The sequence below is a fragment of the Scatophagus argus genome, chromosome 19 (assembly GCF_020382885.2).
Source record: "Scatophagus argus isolate fScaArg1 chromosome 19, fScaArg1.pri, whole genome shotgun sequence".
In the NCBI taxonomy this organism is placed as follows: domain Eukaryota; kingdom Metazoa; phylum Chordata; class Actinopteri; family Scatophagidae; genus Scatophagus; species Scatophagus argus.
In genome coordinates this window covers 17,667,463-17,689,363 of record NC_058511.1, presented here as the reverse complement: position 1 = coordinate 17,689,363, position 21,901 = coordinate 17,667,463, and the positions used below count along the sequence as shown (strand labels likewise).

The 21,901-nt window shown below is 41.3% G+C and overlaps 1 protein-coding gene across 2 annotated transcripts in view; it reads left to right on the top strand.

The window, feature by feature from the left end:
- LOC124050229 (neurexin-3b) overlaps positions 1-21,901 on the top strand; it is a 279,720-nt gene that overhangs the window by 92,300 nt on the left and 165,519 nt on the right. For both annotated transcript variants that reach the window (XM_046372542.1, XM_046372543.1), the window contains exon 8: positions 4,364-4,747. In XM_046372542.1, coding sequence (XP_046228498.1) covers positions 4,364-4,747 — 384 coding nt within the window. The remainder of the gene's footprint in view (positions 1-4,363; positions 4,748-21,901) is intronic.

Here is a 21,901-nt window from a genome sequence, read left to right as displayed (position 1 = left end):
AAGTTAGCTAGAGGGCAGCTAACAAGCTAAAGGCTAAAAACAAACAAAATGGCGGTTAGCAAGCTAGCTCGGGGGTAGCTAACAAGCTAAAGCTAAAAACAAACAAAATGGCGGTTAGCAAGCTAGCTCGGGGGTAGCTAACAAGCTAAAGCTAAAAACAAACAAAATGGCGGTTAGCAAGCTAGCTCGGGGGTAGCTAACAAGCTAAAGCTAAAAACAAACAAAATGGCGGCCGGCTAAAATCGAAGTAGTGACAGACTACGGCCACAAGATGGCAGCAGACTAAACTAAAATAAAAGGTAAGCTACGACCACGAGATGGCAGCAGACTATACCCTAAATTGGTGGCGCACTACGACCACAAGATGGCAGCAGACTATAACTAGAATGATGACAAGCTACGGCCACAAGATGGCAGTAGATAACAAAAGGGGAAAAGTAAATAACTACGCTAGGGGGAGCTAGCACAAAGAACAAGCAGTCACAAACAGCAAATTAAACAGCACACGAAATATCAAATTAATCAATACATTGAAATAGCAGAATAATACACTTGTAATTTAACAGTACCCACAATGGCTACAGAACAACACGTCAAGTTATTCGGGCCAGAGTGGTAATGGCTCACGTTGTCTGTTTTGCGTGACCACAGACAAGAACCATGGACGAAAGCCTTTGGGAGCCACGTACCCCTTGGTTACGGTTCGTGACCACGTGGTCGGGCTTTCGTCTCACCGTTCAGCAGGATTAGTGTAAGGAAGAAAGGAAAGAGATAGAAGAACGAAGAATACACCCAAATAGGAAAATGAACCACTTCACGTCTCTGGAAACCCGTTTATCACCACACAATAGCGGAGTCAGTAAACCGGAGTCTATCTGCTCAGCTATTGGTCCTTTAACTAGTGACACGTGGGTTTGCTGAGCCGGCGGAAGTGGGTGATCGGTAACCAAAACAATTAAATGCAGCACTCACAAAGTTATAAAGCATGTGTAAACAAATCTATTTTACGTTATCTCTGCCCAGACATAAGCCTCTTACTCTTCGTTGCTCCGATCCTTCGGAGTTCGAAGTTTAACAGTCCGCTTGAGCGGTCGCAGCGTTGTCCTCGGCGGATGCTGACGATCTGCGTCTCAGATGATGCGGCACAGTGGTCCCTCGGCGGTAGCGGGGGAAGAATCACCGGTGAATTAACAAACTTTGCTTTGCTTTAACAAAGTCGGCGCGCGTGGTCCTCGTTCGCGTGTAATCAGCTGGTTGTAGCGATACACGTTGGAGAAAAAGAAAAAAAAAAAGGAAAAAAGAAGCGAAGCACACTACAGTCGATTTCTCGGCCTGCGAGAGACTGTGACCTAGGATTTAATGATGATGATGCTCAAACGTTCGAGTTGCTCCCTTTCGGCGACTAAGTTGTAGAGAACTTTACAGCTCTCCACTGTCCTTATGCACGGGAAAAAGCGACGACTGAGTGTCGCGCTGAGCTTTTATTACCTGAGTGACGTCACCGTAGATTCTTTAGGGATGGCTGGCACGCAGCCAATGTCCGTGCTCGTCCGGAGTTTGAGCTCAGGAATTTATGACTAGGCGTACGCCATAAAATAGATTTCTAACGGTTAGTCACTCTAAGTCAGGCTTTATGGGTCACATGTAGGCCTCTCTATTGTTCTCACCAACACATGACAGCACATGGTCCCAACACTATCTTCAAATAGCTTCCTCCAGGCTACTTTGCCATTCTACAGCATTAATAATGATGTTATTAATAATGACTTTTCTGGTTTTAATGTACAGAAATTGTTTAGATTACGAACGGCAATGAACTGTTTGTATCGCTTCCATCAGGAAAACGGTACAGGAGCATTAAAACAAGGGCAAACAGACTCAGGGACAGCTTCTTCCCCAGAGCTGTAAAAGCAATAGCCCCCCTGCAGTGAAACACTCACATCCCATCCCCCTACAGGACTTCACACATGCACCCCCCTCCCTCTAGCCACATACACACACCTTCTCTCTCACACACACACACACAATCAAAGACTAACAGCATACCATCGACTGGCACTAAGTGCCCTTTATTTACTTTACTTTATATTTTTATATTTTTCTTAAGTGTTCATTTTATATATTTTTTGGTGCTATTTATAGTGTGCCTTTAAGCTGAGAATCTTCACAAAATTTCGTTATGCTCGCATAATGACTATAAAGACTCTTGAATCTTGAATCTTGAAATCAAGAAACAACCCCAGAATAGTTCTGACACTGTAGCTGTCCTGTCCTTATTTCAGCTTTTAGCTGCATCACACCCACAGGACTATGTAAACTTTCTCAATATATTAATTACAGTGATGATTTATTGCAGGGTAAAATTCATCTTTCTCTCGAGATAGCGCCTGGCTCCATTTCCCCTCACTGCCTTCCATCTCTGACCTCAAAACATGGCCAAATACACAGAGAGTATTAGAAGAATATTGTATTAGAGAAAAGGGTTAGAAACTTCTGTTGCCTTGAGCTCCAAACACAACACAATCTCTGCATTAGGTGGGTTCCTCCAGAGAACCAGGGTGTGTTAGTCGGTGCTACAGTCTGTGTTATATATCAGGTCAGAGCAGCCAATTGAGCCGTGTGTCAGAGCTCGCTGCTTTGATTAATCACCAGCACAGCCCCCTAGTGCGATAGCAAAGTAGGAAGTAGGATTTTCACAGGGAAAAAGAGGAATGAGACAGATATATGGATACCAGCCTGAGCAATGGTTAAGAACAGGCATAATCACACTTGTGGCTTGAGTGAAATGTTAATAGGAGTGGTAAGTGAATAAAATTTCTTGTCCACAAAGAACTCTTGCCAGAATTTTTCTGTCTGACTGGAACTCATATTACATTTTAAGACAAGCTGAATGGATTTTGAGTGAAGAGTAATCTTGTCATGTCTTGGCTGTGTTTACCTGACCTCACTAAGGGCTGATAGAGAGGTGCAGATAGAGGTAACATTGTCAGTCAAGAGAAAGTCTGGAGTTAAACCAGTTCTCCCTTTTTACTTTCCATGAACCATTTGTTCTGGAAAGCTCGCTCTGTAATTATTAGGCCACATTAATTCAAAGTGCACATGCATATGTAATTGGAAAGTGTTAATTACTGAAAATTTTACTTTGCTTTATGAGGTGAATTGTTAATGTTCACTTATGTTTGGTGTTAGTTCGGTGAAAGACCTGTCGAACAGGCACCTGTCATGTTGGAATTTCAACCTTCTAGTTGGGATATCTCTTTTGTTTAAATTCAGATCTCAGTTTTTTTCTTTTGAAAGATTTGTAAGATATTTTTTGTTCTTTTCAGTTCATTGAAAAAAAAGTGAGGTTATCATCCTTTAATAGCCAATAGCTAACAGTTTCATTAACTTTTAAAGTATGACAAATATGTACAATGCGTTGTTGATTGAGACTAGCTGCGATGGCACATAATGTTTAATGTTCTTGCCTGTATTGTATATTCATCTGTTTGGAATATAAATAGCATGTGATGGGTACCTCATAGCACCTTTGCACTACAAATAGTTTTAGCTGGATTTAGTTGGATTTTATATTCCGCTGATGATGTGTACATGAGTAAGTGTGTTTCTTTTGTCCTAATTATCTTGAGGTTTTTCATTGATTAACCCTGTGTCAGGTCAGCTTTGTATTAATGCATTTGAACTATGTGTTCCCTGCACAGATTCAGACTAATCTGCGGTTATATGGATGTTAAGGGTATATACATATATATATATATAAGAAAAAATAGTAACAACAATGGAACACATAACACATATATAAACACAGACTTTGTGACACTTGAGTGGCTATTTTGTTGGTTGCGAGCCCCCCCCAATTCTCTAATTTTGTGACTCAAATAGTTCCCCTCAGAAGTTACTGATTTTGGCTGGCAAATATAGGTTTGCACCTCCACCTACTCGAACCTTATCTCAGCACAGACTCAGGCGTGCTGTGCTATTTTGGTGAACCTTTTATAACTTTGTTGCTCATGTTCGTCAGCACTGCCAATTTGTCATAGCATCTGGTTGCAAAATTACCAAAAATGCACACCTCTGTCTTCACTTTGAACAAAAATGGAGCTGTCAGTCTGACGTTCACTTAGAATTTTTTTTTATTTTTAGTCCTAAAATATAACATGAGAAACACTGTAAGCTGGGCGATAAATATCACTTGTTTTCAATGTCTTCTCTTGCTTCAGGAAATCAGCAAAGGCAAATGCTATTTACTGGCAGCCAGCAAAACAAAACAGATCACTTAATTAGAAATGAAAAAAAAATCAGCAAGAAACATGTATATTTAAACAGAAAACAAATATTTAATAGTGGTTTTTTGTTCATCCAGGCATCATCTCAGTGAACAGCCGCCGGATCCCTTTCACAGCCAGCGGAGAAAATGAGATCTTGGACCTGGAGGGAGACCTTTATCTGGGTGGTCTGCCTGACAACCGCTTGGGCCTGGTGCTCCCCACCGAGCTCTGGACAGCAATGCTCAACTACGGCTATGTGGGCTGTGTGCGGGATCTGTTCATTGACGGACGAAGCAAGGACATCCGGCAGATAGCTCAGTCCCAGAATATGACTGGCATCAAGTCTTCGTGTAGTAAGATGACAGGGAAACAATGCGACAGCAACCCCTGCAAAAACAACGGAGTATGTAAGGAGGGATGGAATCGCTTCATCTGTGACTGTACTGGAACTGGCTTCTGGGATAGTACCTGTGAGAGAGGTGAGACTTCTCTTCTTCTTTCACTCTTTCTTAGAGTGATCATTTTATGATGGTGTAGGGTTTGTCAGGAGGTTTATTGATTTGTTAGCAAAGGACTTTTTAAAAGGGGCACAGCAGCTGCGCTCCTTTTACGTACTGAGAAATTTAGTTAGTCAGTGTGATTATGGAATAGTGTTGTGTTCCTTTCTAAAAACCAGTTTGTGTGGATTACAAAATGCAAAATGTTGACAGTAGTTATGAAGTAAAAATACAAATACACTTTTCCAAGGAAGTGGTCAGTGCTCTGTTTTAGCAGACAGACAAGAAGTGTGACTTGGGACACTTCCTTCACAATATTTGTAGAAGCTTTGCTGAAAGATTTAATAGGATTTCACATTTCTGCCAAGTGGCTTTGGAAAAGTGAAGCCCTTATTTGCTGGAGAAGGTTCCACATTGAAATTGAACTTGTCCCTGTTGCTGAAATGGGCTCTCCTTCGTTTTAAGAGAGCTTGGACACATTAAGTTTTTATGAGACAATGGAGATAGGGACAGTCCGAGCTGTGGGAGCTGTGTTATCAGACTATTGTTCAGATTGTCCTTCACTTTTTCAGTACTTTACAGAGATTTTGGGGGTTTGGTAGAGGGCTTTAAGTACTTCCATAAGAACTTGAGGTGTGTAAAGAAATGTACTTGTAGAAGAAATAATGAGCATCTGGAGAGGAGGTTGTTACAACCAGCACTAAGTGTGACTCCAGGAGGCTGGCAGGATGATAATGTGTTGTTAATGATTAAAGAAAGCCAAAGGAGAATAGGCATCAACATGTACCTTACACTGAGAGAAGACTGGGTTAGAAACTTTTGCATGCACTGTAAGGTCTGAAACATGTCCTTCCAGCGTAAAGGTAAGGAATTCAAATTTCAAGTACATCATTTTTCTTCTTGGTAAAATTTGAGTTTCAGAGGAAGTGGAACATGGAAGTACAAAATGCTCATTTCATAAATAATGTAAGCAAAGTTGATTTTATATTGTGGCAACGTAGAGTACATGCCCTTCAGTGGGAGCAGAGTTAGGAGGCTGAGGCTGTCTGATCGAGTTAACCTTGTCTTAGCTGGACTGTTTTTGTCTATTTTAGTAGCACTCCCATGTTGCTGCAGCACAAAAGGGAAAACCGGCAGCAAGCAGTCAAACAGAACCAGTGTATCTCACCTTCTACCCACATGAAGAAAGCACTAAGTCATATGTCCCAAATCTTCACCTCTTATTCATGCTTTGTCCTGTTCTGCTTCCTCCCACACATGGGTTTCTGAATGGTCATATCTCTGCACTCAGTCGGTGTGGTTGCTGCTGGTAGATAACCCAAGGGACTGTAAGTCTGCCCTCAAGTTCTGGAGTTAGAGAACAAAGCTTCAGTCTGCTCAGCAGTCGATTTTTTATTTCACACAATGAGACGTGAGGTGTGGTGAAATGTGCTGATTTTGCTGTCTGCCTTTCACTTTCTTTGTTCGGATACTAGCTGAATCCCTCCCAGTCAATTTAGTTTAGTTTTGAGGTACATTGTATTTGTACATTTCAAATCTAGTGTTGTGATTAGTTGCTTTTCCTTGTCAGTTTTTAAAATAAGCACTTCTGAGCTATATTTTGGTTTCACCTTAAGAGCTTTGGATGGATGTTTGGTGGCCCAAAAATGGCCAAAACGTTACAGATGCAGTCCTAAAGGTATAATGTCCTATATACCAAAGTACAATTTAAGCATACATGAGACATTAGTCCACTTTCAAACTTTGTAAGAGCATCCCCCGGGCCTTATCTTAATTAATGCAAACATTAATTTGCCTTTTCAGTGCACTTATCAAGACCAGGCTCTTAGTGGTAGAGGTGTGGACAGAGTAGCCGAGATTTTCTTTGCACCTTTCATCTTCCTCCAGCTCAGGATCAGTAATCCCTCTGGTGTGTTCTGGGTCTGCTCTGTGGACAGGCTTGAACAGCCTGAACCACCTCAGCTAGAGCTCCTGTCTGCATAAGGGCACAGCAGCTCGAGACCGGAGTCCTCTCAGTTTGCTGAACTGCTCACTTTCTCACATCCAGTGATGCCATCTGCCCTGTGGAGGAACCTAATCTTGATCTTCTTGTGTCTCGAGTGATCTCTTTTTTTCTCAGTTGCTACCCAAAGCGTGTGACCACAGGTAAAGGCTCGGAGAGAAGACTGAGCAGTAAATTGAGAGCTTTGATTTGGAGCTGCCTCTTTTCTGCAGCAGTGAAGCCCTCAGTACCGTTCCCCTACTACCACAATAAAAAGCCTATTTTATTTCACCTTCACTGTCTCCACAATCACTTGTGAAGAAGAGCTCACCTGAACTGAGCAGCATGCCGTTTTCCCCCCTGTTTGACCCTCAGTTGCAGTCTGCACATAGGAGGTCACAGTCTGGTAAAACCAGGACTACAATAGTATCTGCAAATAGCACAAAGTCTCATCGTTGGCAATATATATGACTAAATTAGTCTGATGTCATTAGCTTCCATGTACTCTAATAACTGCTCCTATTACAGTTCAGAGTAGAATAAGGTAATTCTTGTCTGCTTTGCAAACAGGAGCCCTCGAGATGAAGAAATCACTTTGAAATGTTGGGCATGTTGGGCTTGAAACAACATGTAGTATTCAAAATGAATGTGCAACACTTTGGAACGAATGGAATATTATAAGTCATGCTGGTAGTATAGTTTATTTTCCATCTCCTCCATGCTTTTAAGCAGCCCCTGGAGCTCCCCAGTGACAATATCAAACAACCACTGAGATGTATTCACACATGGCGCTTGCTATTGATCTCAAACACGCTATATGGTACAACAGAGAATTGTGCTCGAACGATAAAACAAGGGGTGAAATGATAGAGATCAGCCCTCTCTGGGAGTGTAACAAAGGTTATGCATTTACATTACAATTATTGGCCTTTGCTGGTGACTTTCTGCCAGAATGTAAATAAGCTCTTTTGTCTGTTTTTGTTCAACACAATTGAGATCAGCCTACACTTTTTTGTGGTATTATTCAATTCAAATGGATTTCCTTGGGAGGCTTTGAAAGCATTTGTTACATTGTATCAGTATTTCCAGCTTTAAACTCCTGAATTCAGAGACCTCTTACTTTAGCAAAATCAGACTCTCTATCAATATAAACCCCACGATTCCTTTATAACTTACACCTATACGATCTAATACAATCCAAGTGTACAGATATGTCTAATGAAGTGGCCATTTAATCTGTGGCCACTGTTACTATTATACTCCAACCAATACCACTGCAGCACAAGCTGGATGTCATGGTTTGTAGACGTTGTAGAAATCATCTAATGTGCCTTCAGTCAAATTAAGGTTTCTAAATTTGCTCTCAAGTCAGTTCTTTTTGATCATGTTCAACCATCGTTGCTGTTAGCACCAATACCAGGAAGAAGTTGAATATTTTAATGTTTTTTTTAAATTGTGCCAAAACTGGAAAACTGTGAAATATATAATTTAAAGAAAATAATGGGCTACTGTACCACAACCCCCCTCAAACATTTTAAAATTACCAATTGCATGTGGTGGTTATTTAATTGGTTTATCACAATACAGACTCAGTATATTTAAATATAATTACTTTTAAGCCAACAACATAAGGGTTTCACGAGTTCTCCTTTGTTTTCATTCCTGGCCTTGCGGAGAAAACTTTAAAAATAATTTAGGCACGCAATATACAGGAATTATGAATGAATAAGTCAAAAAATTTAAATATGATAAATTAAACTTAGTAAAGTAAAAAGTAAAAGTCTTCTCTGTTGACGCTGTTTATACTGTTTGCATTGCAGTACTCAACTCTGTTGAACACAACACTGATGTTGGTATGCTGCTTTTCTTTTCTTAGTGTGACATACCACCATCATCTCTTTAACTTTTTATTTTCTATTTTTAAATGTCACACATTTATTTTACTTGTTGTGCCAAACAGGGAACACTCTGACAGGTCACTTGTTAAATTATTATTGACATAATCATTTCTGATATTTGCCTCACTATATCACATACACTCACCTGATACTCTCATTGCTCATACAGTTGGAAAGCTTAATTTGTTCAAATTGCATTATTATTAGTCTTCTCGTAAATATACATTAAGATTTATCAGCCACCACCCTAGCTGAGCTGTGTTTTTTGTTTTTTTTCACATTTCCCTTTACTGATTTTCTTAGAGTTTATGTTGGAATTTTGTTTTTCTGCAGTAGATCAGGTCTGCAGGTCAAGTTCCAAAAACACCTCCCAGTGTTGTACCACTGTTGATTTTTTGTAATTTGAGAAAACCCACATCCCCTGGAAGCAGTTTCAGCACACATATTTTTTATCGCTCAAATAATGGAATGATCAGAAGAGAAATATGTGTATTGAACGGCACATGTTGCTCTGTGTAATTTCCTCTTTTCCGCCGGGAGCTAAACAGCTAGCAATTTTCTTGCACTGTTTACCAGAACGGAAATACAACCTGACAGATATTTTAGACTGTTTGAGGAGATCAAAGATGGTACCAGGCGACAACTAACAGACAACGTTCTGTTTTCTGCCAGCTTCTTATCTCATGTGTGTGTCTGTCTCTTCTTTTACTCCGTGTCTCTTTTTCACTCTCGTCCTGAAATCCTCGGTTGCTTTTATTTTCCGCAGCACCCTGTTTACCCCTCCTCTTCCTCCTCCTACAATCTCTTTCACCTTTTCTCTTTCTCCCTCACACACACACACACACACACACTCACTCTCCCCCTCTGTTTGGCTTGTCTTCTTTAACCCAGACCATAAGACACGACAGCACCTGTGATCAGAGGTCTGCCGGGGTATCACACAAACAGATGTAGTGTCAGCATGGGAGCCAGCCAATATGTGTGTGTGTGTGTTTGTGAGTGTGAGTATTATGAATATGTGCACATACTGAATAAGATGTATAAAAAGCAGTGAATATAACAGTTTTTTGCAACCATATGTTTCTGTGTCTGCACCCCGTATATGCTTGCATACATTCACATGTTTAAGAAAGCCTTTTTTATGACCGCCAACGCTTGAGGTGTGTGTATGTGTGTGTGTGTGTGTGTCTGTCAGCCAGGCAGTGCCAATGCCCCATGCAGGCGTCTGATACCAGGGCCCTGGCCCTGATAGACCCCTCTCGTCTGGGTTGTGACCGGGAGTGTGGCCCTGCCAAAAACCTGCCTGACTGTGATCTGAATTCAAATAGGGCAGCTTGGCTCAGTGCAGCCCCAACAGGCAAACGTGGCAAAGAGATGAGAGAAGCTGCTTGCTTAAAATACAACACTGTGCACATGCATTCACACGATTTGAGGTAAAATTGTTGCCTTTACACACTGTTGCCCTTAGAATGATGAGGCTTGTGGAGCTGATATGTAATCTCTTTATTTTTGTAAACTGTTTTCGTCGTCCTGTTGTGCCAGCTTTAATCAATTGCTAAAGTGCGAAGAGGTTGTTTGTGTCAGCACTCCATCTGCGTAGGATGTGTCTAATTGGGTTGAACGAGGCACGCACGTTTAGTTCGGTATAGCACTTTAAAAAGTCATGTTGGAAAATGATTTTCTCCTCAAATAGCCTGCAGTCAGATCCACAGAAAGCAAAGAGAAAGGAAGTCATTACCCTGCTGTAATGATAATGTTTCGAGATGGGCTTTGTCCTCTCTCGTCTTTGGGAGGCGGCTCGAGGCTTTATTCCTTTTTGATTGTTACATTCCATTACATGAAAAGGTTAGCCAAATGTTATTCCCCATAAGGAAAACCCAAGTACAACAGATTATTCAGGTCGTATTTGACTCTAACTTGTAAGGGGGTGACATTAATTCAAGTCTACGGGGAGGTGTATTTGATGTCATCCACTGACTCTGCCAAGAGATGGGAAAGCATGCATGCTGCTTCAATTCAGCAAGCCAGTCAGTCATTGAAGTATTCACTCAGTAAGTCAGGCTTTGTGTTTGTAAACTGTGTGTGGGTGTGTCGGCATGGGTGTTGTCGGGGGGGGGGGCTTCTGGAGAGCTGGGGGTGTTGCTGACAGTCATGTGTTGCGGAGTGCTGTGCAGCTGATAAAGTAGCCCAGTTAATCAGGTAAATAGGCCTGTAATGAAGTGTGTTTGTCTGACGGTATGCCAGCCCAGCGCCAAGCGATCCCACTGAGACTCTCCTCTTTCTGTCTTTCTGCTGCATCCACACACACTCAGATAAACACCATCAGACTCAGATACACAGTCAGGAGGAACACACACACACACCAATCCACTGGAGACAGATTGGATTATGTCTAATGCATATTGCATTTTCTCTGACAAGATGCCACCGCCCAAATACAGTAAGTGCTTGTGTTTTCCCTACTGTCACTGGAGAGGAGTAGTGATGGCTCTGGGACTGAGCTGATGGCTGGAACCACGTCCATTCCAGATCAGTGGTGACATCAACATTATAGTGTTGGCTTCCTCTTTCATAATGTTTTCAGTGGAGGCAGTACACTCTTTGCACTCCCCACTGTTTTATAATTTTATTTAATTTCAGAAAATTTTAAATTTAAGCCACATTTATTTATATGATTGATAATCATTTGAAAGGTTTTTAATTGACTTCACCAAGGCTCTTTGTACATTAACTAGAAAAAAGTATTGGCTCACCTGACTGTTACACCAACAGGAGCTTTAATGACATTGCATTGTAAATACACAGCCAGCTTTGCAGCTACAACAGCTTCCACTCTTCTGGGAAGGCTTTCCAAGTCAACTTTTATGTATTTATTTTATTTCCACAACATTTTGGATAGTTCTTTTTTTGTCCTTTTCGTGCAGTGGAACATTTGTGAGGTCAGGCACTGATGTTGAATGAGAAGGCCTGGCTTCTTAATGTCCATTCCAGTTTGTCCCAAATGTGTTCGATGGGGTTGAGGTCAGGGTTCTGTGTGGGCAAGTCAGGTTCTTCTACACCAAACTCATCCAGCCATGTCTTTATGGACTTTGCTTTGTGCAGTGGGGCACAGTCATGCTGGAATAGAAAAGGACCTTCGCCAAACTGTCGCCACAAAGCTGGAAGCATAGCATTGTCCAAATTGTCTTCCTTTGCTAATGCATTAAGATTGGATCGAGCCCAACACTTGAAAAACAGCCCCCACAAAGAGGTTTGTCTGGATACTTTTGTCTGTATAATTTTTCTATATAATCTTATAATTTCTACAGTTTTTTTTTTTTTTGCCAAGTCGCTACATTTCTGCCCGAAGTCATGCACACCTCAATCACATCAATCAACACACACACACACACACACACACATACACACCATGCAATTACCTTCTCATTTTGCTTGACTTCATTCATAGTGGCAAAGAAATAATAGGTTGCCACGTGGCTTTATATGGTTTAATCATAGGTAGTGATGGCAGAACAGAGATTGGACGCCACCTTCCCACAGTATGTGGAATAGTGTAACCTCTGTATAACATTTTACTTTTTTATATTTGGGTAGTGCTTGAAAAGTGATGCTTTGCAGATGATGTACTAATTATCTGTCAGGACAGATATTTTCCCACTGCAAAGGATAAGGGAAATAAAATGGAAGAAGGAACATCATAACACTGAGTTAACCCCACAGCACCGACATCACCTTTGCACCAGTAGTCCTTCATGCAATCTCTCGTTCATTTGTAGCATCTGTGATTAACTTTTAATTTGGCTGCCATAATTATTTTGCTGTTGTTGTTTACAATGATTAGTCTAGTTTTTAACATGATTAGAAAGTAAGGGGGTTAGGAATGAAAGGGCAGAAATATTATTCCAAGTCTATGTGCTCTCCCACTGAACCATCTCTGCACCCAATTTGATAACCTCTTACTCATTTAGGAAGACAAAAAAAAAACATTTTCCTATCCCATTTGTATTCAGATGGGGTCGGCTCCTCAGATATGCTAAAAGCCAGTTCAGACACTGTTAGAGTGACATGATTTAAATGCTTGTCAAAATGCCTTTGCCACCCACAGCGGGGGAGGGGGGGAGGCACCGACAGAGCTCGCTTAAAGTCTCCTTTAATCTTCAGTCCCATAATAGCTGTGTGTGTGGTTGCCAGGCTGCCTTTGTGCAAATAATTTCTTATGGTCAGGTACCAATTACTGCTACATGTAATTTTGATCGCGCATGTCAATTGAGACCCTTGTATGTGTAATGTATTTTGTACATGGATGGATTCAGTGTATTCCAGTTGCAAACCCCGTATTGGAATCATATTTTCTTAATAATTAATTACAAACTACAACATTTCGAAGGCATTGCTTAAATTGTAAAGCTGAAATGCACAGTCAGATGAGATTATACCGCTGTCTGAAAAGTAGCATTCCCTGAGGCAAGTAAACCAAACCTGAAGTGCAAAACCCCATCAACATTTCATAAAACTGTACAGCACACCTGCCAGTGCAGTCTGTCCAAAGGCTGTCAATCAGTTTCAAAACTCTGGATTTTACCTTTGCCCCCCCCACACGGAAAGGAAATATATGAACATATATCCCAATATATGCAGAATATATGTTGCATGTATGCCATATTTAGGGTCACATATGTGGATATATAGGAAATATATGTGTCATATATGACTTATATATATCCACATATATGCCACAGTCAGGTGCATATATGCCATACATGATGCCTATATCTCACTTTATCTGATGTAATGTGCATATATGTTCAAACAAAATGTATTTATGATTTTATTTATTTTAATTCAGTGCAGATTGAACACTCTGTCATCTATCATCAACTCGATCCATATCGCGGCGACGGGCGAACTACCGACTCATAAAGCCGAACCGAGACACCGGGCTTAGGAGGCTGTAGGGCTCGGAAATGTGACGTAGCGGAGAGAGGAAACCGCAATGCATTGTGGGCCTTGTGGGCAACTGAAAAGTTTGTTTATGCCGGCTGCGTGCGTGACGCTGCTCTCGTGCTCTGTTGTTTTGTTTAAACAAGTTAAAACGTGGTGCAAACGTGCTGTGTCGTTACCTGCCGCAATCGTTTACGTGATCGCTGCGGTAAAAACAAACGATGGGCTGAGATGTTTCTTATTTCCAACGTGGAAGCAAAGCCGAGGACCTCGGCTGGTCCCGGCGTCTCCGTGCAGCTGGACACTGCTACATCACGGCCGAACAAAGTGAGTTCATTACAGTAAGTGGACTTTAGAATATTTTATGCAACCTAAGATCGTAGTGTTGTCATATATTCCCACCAGTGTGTGATAAAGAACATTTTAAAAAAATATTCCCACATGGTTGACAAAACAGTTCATTCTAGACCTTGAAAACACTATGCATAACGTAACAGATTTAAAGGTACAATTACTACATTTTTGGAGCTTTCAACTACATCTCATATCTGTAACAGGAAGTGGAATAAGATTGAATAATCAAACAACCTAAAGTCTGTATCTTATTCAGTCCCCTGAAAATGGAAACTTAGTCTTCCAGCTTATCAGACTGGATGGACAGATGGACATGATACAGCGGTACTGTTGTTGCATCATGCAGTTTGCACCTTTTTCACTATACAGTCCCATATGGAAAGGAAATATATGAATGGGGTTGTCGAGAAATTGTGCTCACTATAGTCTGTCCTTGAAAACAGATTTGTTTTGACCTGACAAATATAATATATAAAGCATGGAAAGATGGTAGCCAGTACTGCTTTTATGATTGTGAAAAAGGAAGAATTTGTGAATGTCTATGGCTCCGTCTCCTAGGTCATAATTCTGCTTGGCAGGATGAGTTGATGCATGCAGTGTAAAGCTGCTGCGTAACAGCTGAAAATTAGGTTTGAATAAAAGAACATCACATCAGCCATGCAGCTGTTGGAGAACACGCTGCACAGTCACTCACCTGTCAGCAGGTTGTTTTTTTTTTTTTTAATTTAGCTTAGCTGCTGGCATTTGGAGAAAGCCATTGTTGCTGAATGAGATAGAATGGGATGTATGATGGGAGTCTTCCTGATTCTCTTCCCATAAAGTAGATACCCAGCCAGAGAAGGAGGCGTGAGGAAGTCTTTAGAGGCTGGGGAGTCATGATTAAGCATTCGGTGCTGCCCTTAGCTCTGTCACTTGGAGTGAAAATGTTTTTATCTACCTCTTTCCTCATTCCCAGACAGCTGAGTTTGTAGAAACCAAGTGAGGTCTGTGTTAGTGTTTCTGTCTTTTTTTAAGGAAGGATAATAGTTTTAAAAATCCACCACACATCTATGACCCTTCCACCCCTTCCTCTCCCTGCCCAGTGCACTCGAACCCCTTTTAACCTTTTTCTCGCTCTCGCCCTTGCCTTTACCCAGCCCCACTTCTTCTTCGTAAACAGGTGATAAGCACCTTTTCTGGTGCATTTATCTCCGCAGACAGAGAAAATGACACTTCAAGGTCTGCTGCTATTAACAGGCCAGTGCTCCCACACACACCAAGGACAAAAAAGGGGGGGGGGGCAGGGTAAAGTGGAGGATGGAAAATTCAAGGAAGAAAAAAGAATGAAAATACAAAAAGCAGGGTGGGCTATAGAAGACGACGGCAGAATAAGAGTGGAGGCAGATGAAGGATTAACAGGCGAAGGATGGTTAAACTCATTTTAGAGTGATAATTTGTCTCGGACTGTTAGTGGCCTGTGAGACAATGACATTGTAGTACATATCACATTTTGTGTATGCTGCAAGATAAATCATCTTTCTTTCCTTAACGCAGGAAATGCCCACTTGCTCTTTTGGGGTCTAACTGACAAACAAATTTGACAGGCCCATACCTCTAGAAACAAAGAAGAAGAACAGCATAGTGCCATATACCAAGCTAAATGTAGTATATTTCCTACTGGAGAAAAAAAATAATATATTTTTATGTCCTCGTGTCTTTAATGGTGTCAGCAGTCACTGTGATGCCAGAAACCGTTTGACTAAGTTTAAAGTAGATGTGTCAAGGTGAGCTGACACATTGGTTGAAATGTTTTAGAGCATGCTGAGCCTCTGAAAACTATAGCTGCTTGTCAAAACACACACATATCTGATCCTTCCTGTGGATTCAGTCTTATGAAAAGAAAAGCACTCACTTTCAGAAGGTTTCTACAACAGCCAGTGTCAGAATGAAGCCCTAAAAAGCACTATGGACTGTTAAATTACAGGGTGCTTTCTTCTTAGAATTAAATGAAAATTCAAAGCAATAAAATACTGTAGTCTGGACATTTAAGTGAACATGTTCAAGCTTTTTTGTTCTTACTTATTTTGCTTCACGCTGCACAGATAAGATATCTAAGTGGAAATGCTGAGATTTGGTTTGCCTGCATGTGTGTGCGTTCAGCTTGTTTTGCAGCCGATGAAAGCATGTTTAATGAATCCAGTTTCATTTGAAGATAAAATATGATTGCACTCCACCAGGTGTAGGAGCTGTGTGGGCCGGTCCCCAACAATGACAAACAGACCCATCTATTCACTCCTCATTTGTCTTTTAACACTTATCTGCTTCTCGCTGTTGAACAATCGTTGAATTGAGCAGAATAATGAGTTTGGTATCTTCTGCATTATTGAGCATGTCGCATGTGTGGTTTGGCTACGGGCACAGTTCTGTGCTGTGACTTGGGGAAAGGTTTTTCTTTCTTCCTTTCTTATTTTCTGCCCTGAAATGGATTCATCCTAATTTCGCTATCCTCTTATTATTTCCCTCTCCATTTGCTGAGATGATGGTTTTGCAGAGAGAAGGTCCTAAGCAATTGGAGGTCATGTAGATTGAATTTTAATTCTTGCGGAAGCCAGCTGTGGTAATTTCCCTAAGCACATGCAGAAGAAGAAATACAGAGTGAAATGTCCTCTTCTCTCCTCTCCCCTCCTCTCCTGCCGAGGAGATTTGAGTTGCCTGCCATTAAAGATGGTGTTTCCTGCCTCCGGCGCCAGAAGACAGACTCATGGCGAGCTGACAGTCGTCCCCCTGTGCTGGAACAGTATGCCAGTAGTGCCTGACGCCAATTCATACAGTGCATGAAAACGAAAGGAACAAGAAAAGACCTGAGTAGTAGGTGATAGATGGAGCAGGGGAAGGAGAGAGAAAAGTAAAACTGTTGACTGACTGAATTGTTGAAAATGAGAGGCAGCGGTAGAGAGGCGGAGATTTGTTTGGCAATGTTTACCCGGGAGAAGAACAGATCCTCCTGCACTTTAAAAACGATCTGTTCGTTTCCGTTTTTTCGCTGCTTAGAACATTACGCTGTTGCTCCCTAATCCCCATTTGTAATTAAATGTGTGCTTAGGAGCTGTGCTGGGTTATGTAAACCCTGACTCTCATTGTGGCACACCATGCAGAATAGGGAAGATGGCAATGTGCTGCATCCATCTTCCCCTGCTTTCTCTGTCTCACTGCATTGTCTTTTTATTTTCTTTCTCCCCTTCCAACAAACACTCACACGCAACTTTCCCTCTTCTCTCTGTGCAATCTTCCCACTCTCTGTCCCTCTCTTTCTCTCTCACACACACGGAAACACACACGCAGCGAGAGAGAGAGAACACTTAGAGGAAATCAAGCCTTCAGTGTTCGGCCATCTGAGAAATTGACAAGTCTCCAAAGCTCTCACGGCAGCAGGGAGGAAGATCCCCAGAGAGTCTAACTGATTTTGAGGATTGAAAAAAAAAAATCACAGAATATTCCTTTGTTGGAGGTAGTCCCTTGCCCTCTCAGGGGTTTTACAGTCCTATCCGAGAGTGGATGTTTATGAAATAGCATGAATTTACGTTTTCTGATAGCATTTTCATGCATCAAAACACACTGGTTATCCGTCTTGACTGAGCTAAGTCTGCTGTGTTAAATATAGGGTCATTTAGGATGATTGTCGCAGTTCGTGAACTTGGTCTCATACTCTGCCTCCTTCTGTTCTTTGCAGAATTTTGGTTCCTCATTTTGTTGGTCACATTTAGACATCTTGCCCTGTTTTAATTTTAATTTTCTAACCCCCACACCTGTTACCACCCTGTGCCTCTACACCCTGCAGCATCTTACCAACAGGTCAAATGAGAAGCTGGTGTCAACGGCAGCTGGCTGTGTTTGGCTGTACTGCCCCCTGATGGTGCTGTGGTTCGTGTGAATACTTTATATTAGTTTGTTCATCTGCTTGAGAGTTTTCTTTGTAGCAGTGAGAGTCAAGGGATGGCGTTGGATTTGTTGAAAGTCTATGAGCTGAAACTTAACGTATGTCGCTGCTTAACGTATACCCGATCTTTTTATGCCACAAACACGCATTGAGCTAAGCTTCAGGCAGCTGCAACAGGAGATGTTCCCTCACCACCTCCTCCGGAGTCTAGTAAAGGGAGCTACTGTATGTTAAATCTGCATACACATTTGGTTCAAACACTGAACAGGAGGTACAGCCCAGTATGCCAGATGTGGAGGAGTTTTACAGCAGTACAAGGCTAATGCTTTCGTTGAACATATTGCTAGAGCTGCTGGAAATGAGGCAGATCAAAGTTCTCCTGGCACAATCTGGCAAAGGAAACCAGCAGGAAAACAGTCAGCTCTTCCCCCGCACTGTCTGCTAATATACATACAGTGTAATTTAAATCTTACAAATTGCGAGAACGTTTTTACAGGCACTGGCCTCAAACACGAACTCACTCCTCCACCGTCTGATTATCTCCTTGAACATTTGTATAATAGTCCTGGCAAATTTTCCTCATTCAAATGCATATTTGTACACTAATATGTGGGGCCCTGATGGCTGAGGGATCAGTGGATCAGACTTGAACTGCAGTGTACCCAGTTTGTGTCAGATCGGTGGCATTTGTATCTGTCATTCTCTGTTTCTTTCTCTCCCCTCATTTCCTGTCGTCTTTCTACTACTGAGGTCTGAAACAAAGGCATAAAATGCTCACAAAACTACACAAACAGTAACATCATTGTGTTTATCTACCTCTGCCTGATTCATTTAACGGTCAAGTCAAAAAGTCAAGTCAAGTCAAAATTCAGCAAGGGTAAAGCCACAAATCAAATATGTCCTTTTTGCTCTGAGTGCTGAAGACTTGTACTGTTATAGCTTTCTTTAAAACAGGGCACTTCTGTTCTTCACATTTGCTTTCAGGTCACATCGGTGTCACCTTGAATTACCCTTTATGATCTAAATGAGCCTCTGGTCAGTCCAGGTGCACCCAAAGTGACCTTTTGGTTAGCAAACAAGCCTCTAGTGCTGCCGGAGGGCAAAACGTATCCTTTACTTTGATTCAACGCCAGCTCTAATGCTAAGCCTATTTTATTTTTCCACCTCTGCCTCATACAGTCTGTGCACACCACTGATTAAGGTTAACGCACGCAGAGTGACCCTGCATGCTGCCCATGTATGTAACTACTCACTGAGCAGGAGTTGTACCCCCATAAATCATCACAAACTGTGATTAATCATAACTTCAACATCATTCAGGTGAAATACAGCCACTTGGCTTTGAATAATCCATCTTAAAGAGACTGTTGAGGACTGCCAGTGGTTGACTTTTACCAGCTATGGGGTTAAGCCGACAACACTGTGGGCATGATTCAGTCGCTTTGTTGTTCCTGGCCCAGAATGCAGAATGAATAAATAGCACAGTGTGATGTCCATTACAAAAACATACTTGAAATTGAATGTGCAGAGGCTTGTTTCAAATACTGATTATATCTGTCACATGTTGATAAAGCTCCACGGATTTATCTCATCCTTGTGTAAAGCCTATTCAATATGTCTGATGCACAAAACCGCTTACTGTTTCATATTGACGCTACATGACTCTTTACGATTTTTGTCAGATAAATTCATCTGTCCCTGCTTAGGTTGAGCACAGCAGACTATTTGATAATCCCTGTGAGTGTACTGACCTCCTGAGTTTTACCCATCTGAGGGGGTTGTCATTCTGCAAAGTGCTTATTGTGCACTATTTCCAAAATCTGGGTTAAGACAGAGTATTGTATTTTACAATTTAGTGTTTCTTTCCAGGTCACTGTATGTCCATCACAGGAAAAATAAAAGAGAACAGAGAGGGAAAGGGGTCAAGCAAAACCTAGCTACCTCCTAATGAACACAGACTGCTTTTGTTTATTCCAATGAAGTTGTACAGCTATTATTTTGCTTGTCTTAAACCAGCCTATGAGTTTTTGAAGAACTGATCAAAATACCACGTGTAATAAATAAAATAAAAGAACGTTTTACTCCAGATGAACCGGCACAGAATTAACACCCAATTCTTCTTCTCTTTTGAATCAAATTGATCTTCATATAGTTTTTATGAGTAAATCATTCCTTAACAAGCTACATTTTCATATCGCCGGTTAACTTTGTGGCGAGCACATTTCACTGTTATCAATCCTTTTTAGGGGCAGGCAGCCTTTTCCTGCAAGACAAGTCCAGACAAGACAAAGCTAGCTAGCACTGCTAGTGCACCGCGTCATAGAGCAGACAAGGTTAACAGCTAGCAAGTGATCAAAGTCAAACTAATTGGAGCCAGATATGATAGAGACCTTAAGGTTGCTGGTAATGTTGCTTTATGTCTGTTCAATATGAAAATATTCAACAGTTTGCTCTGCTTTGCCTTAACAGCCTGAGAATGGCTGTTTTTAGCTTGCAAAAACCTTCCTGCAGGTTTAAGTAACATATTAAAATAACATATTAACAACACAACTGTCATGGGAATCTGCAACATTGACAGCAATGTTTTGCTAATGGCAGCAAAAGGATAATTAATTAGTGACTCAGCAGTGCGATCAATGCCAGTTTAATAAAGCTCACAGTGATATTTCAAGGTCATTTTATGCTTTTGGGGCATGCAGATATTGGCTGTCATGTTGTCACGCGGACGATGAAAGTAATTTTAAACATTATTAGGGGGAACTGAAGTCCCTCTGCTTTAGGTATGTTTTTACCCCTTACTGTAACAACAGGCTAAGAGCTGCACACCTTCACACTTAAAGCATTGTGATGAATGAACAAACCTGTGTGAAGGTGCGGACATTAAGATTTCCTGTCTAATGTATACAATGTTAAATTGAATTTATTTCCCTCTGTATTTAACTGCATTGCATTTTGTGTTATTTAAGTGGTTTTCTTTCACAAGGGGTTTAGATTATTCGACTGAAGTGCTCCTTTAAAAGAACAGTGTACTCTGTTGGGATATTTTTAGTTGTTCTGATATTGCTGTGTTGTAGCAGCACTAAATTTTGTGTGCGTGTTTGTGTGTGTGTGTGTGTGTGTGTGTGTGTGTGTATGCCCGTGTGCACTTGCCTGTGTGTCTCCAGAGTGAATCACGTGGTAAGGATTACTGTGGATAACGTCCACAGCCAAGAGCCTCTTCTGTCGGGTGCAGGCATGTCCTACTGCCTCAGTGTGTATACGCATAGTACACAAATACTGCATGCACACACACACATGGTATATAGACACAAAAGAGACTTAGACACACTTAATGTCTGTAAGATTCTTTATCGATGTCCTTATCTTCACTGTCAGGACGAGGATGTAGTTTTGGAACTTTAAACATTGTTGACAGCATACACCGTGTTTGTTTGTCTCTGTGTGTGTGTGAGTTTGTGTGTGCATGTGTGTAGGAGAAGAGTTGACAGGCATTCACATGAAACAACACAATGACTGTCAAGGCCCTTGTTGGTTTGTTTATCAAAACAAAGACTTGTCACTCTGTTAGTGTGAAAAAAAGATTAGATAATCCTACACAGTTACAGCCAAGGCAAGTAAATAATGGGAATGCTGAGAGAGAAAGAAAACAGATTTCAGAGTTTGAACAGTACCAAAGTGTGTGTGTGTGTGTGTGTGTGTGTGTGTGTGCAGAAGAGATTTGACTAGCACACTCCCCCCTTCTATACCCTGAATATTTGTGAAGCCTCTCACTTAATAGCCTTCCTCCTCCTCGATCTCCTGCTTCAAATGGACTGCTAATTATGTAAAGTGCAGGGCTTGTTAGAAAACACACGCATACCCAAGGACACACACACACACACACACACAGAGCGACAAGTAGCAGCTTAATTACCATCTGAAATGACATCCTCATTGCAGCTGATATCTCTTTTAAGAAATACCAACTTAGAGAGCAGTGCATACTGTAGGTGCATAGATATTGTGTTGTATTAGCTTTACATTGAGTATGAATGACTATAATGGCA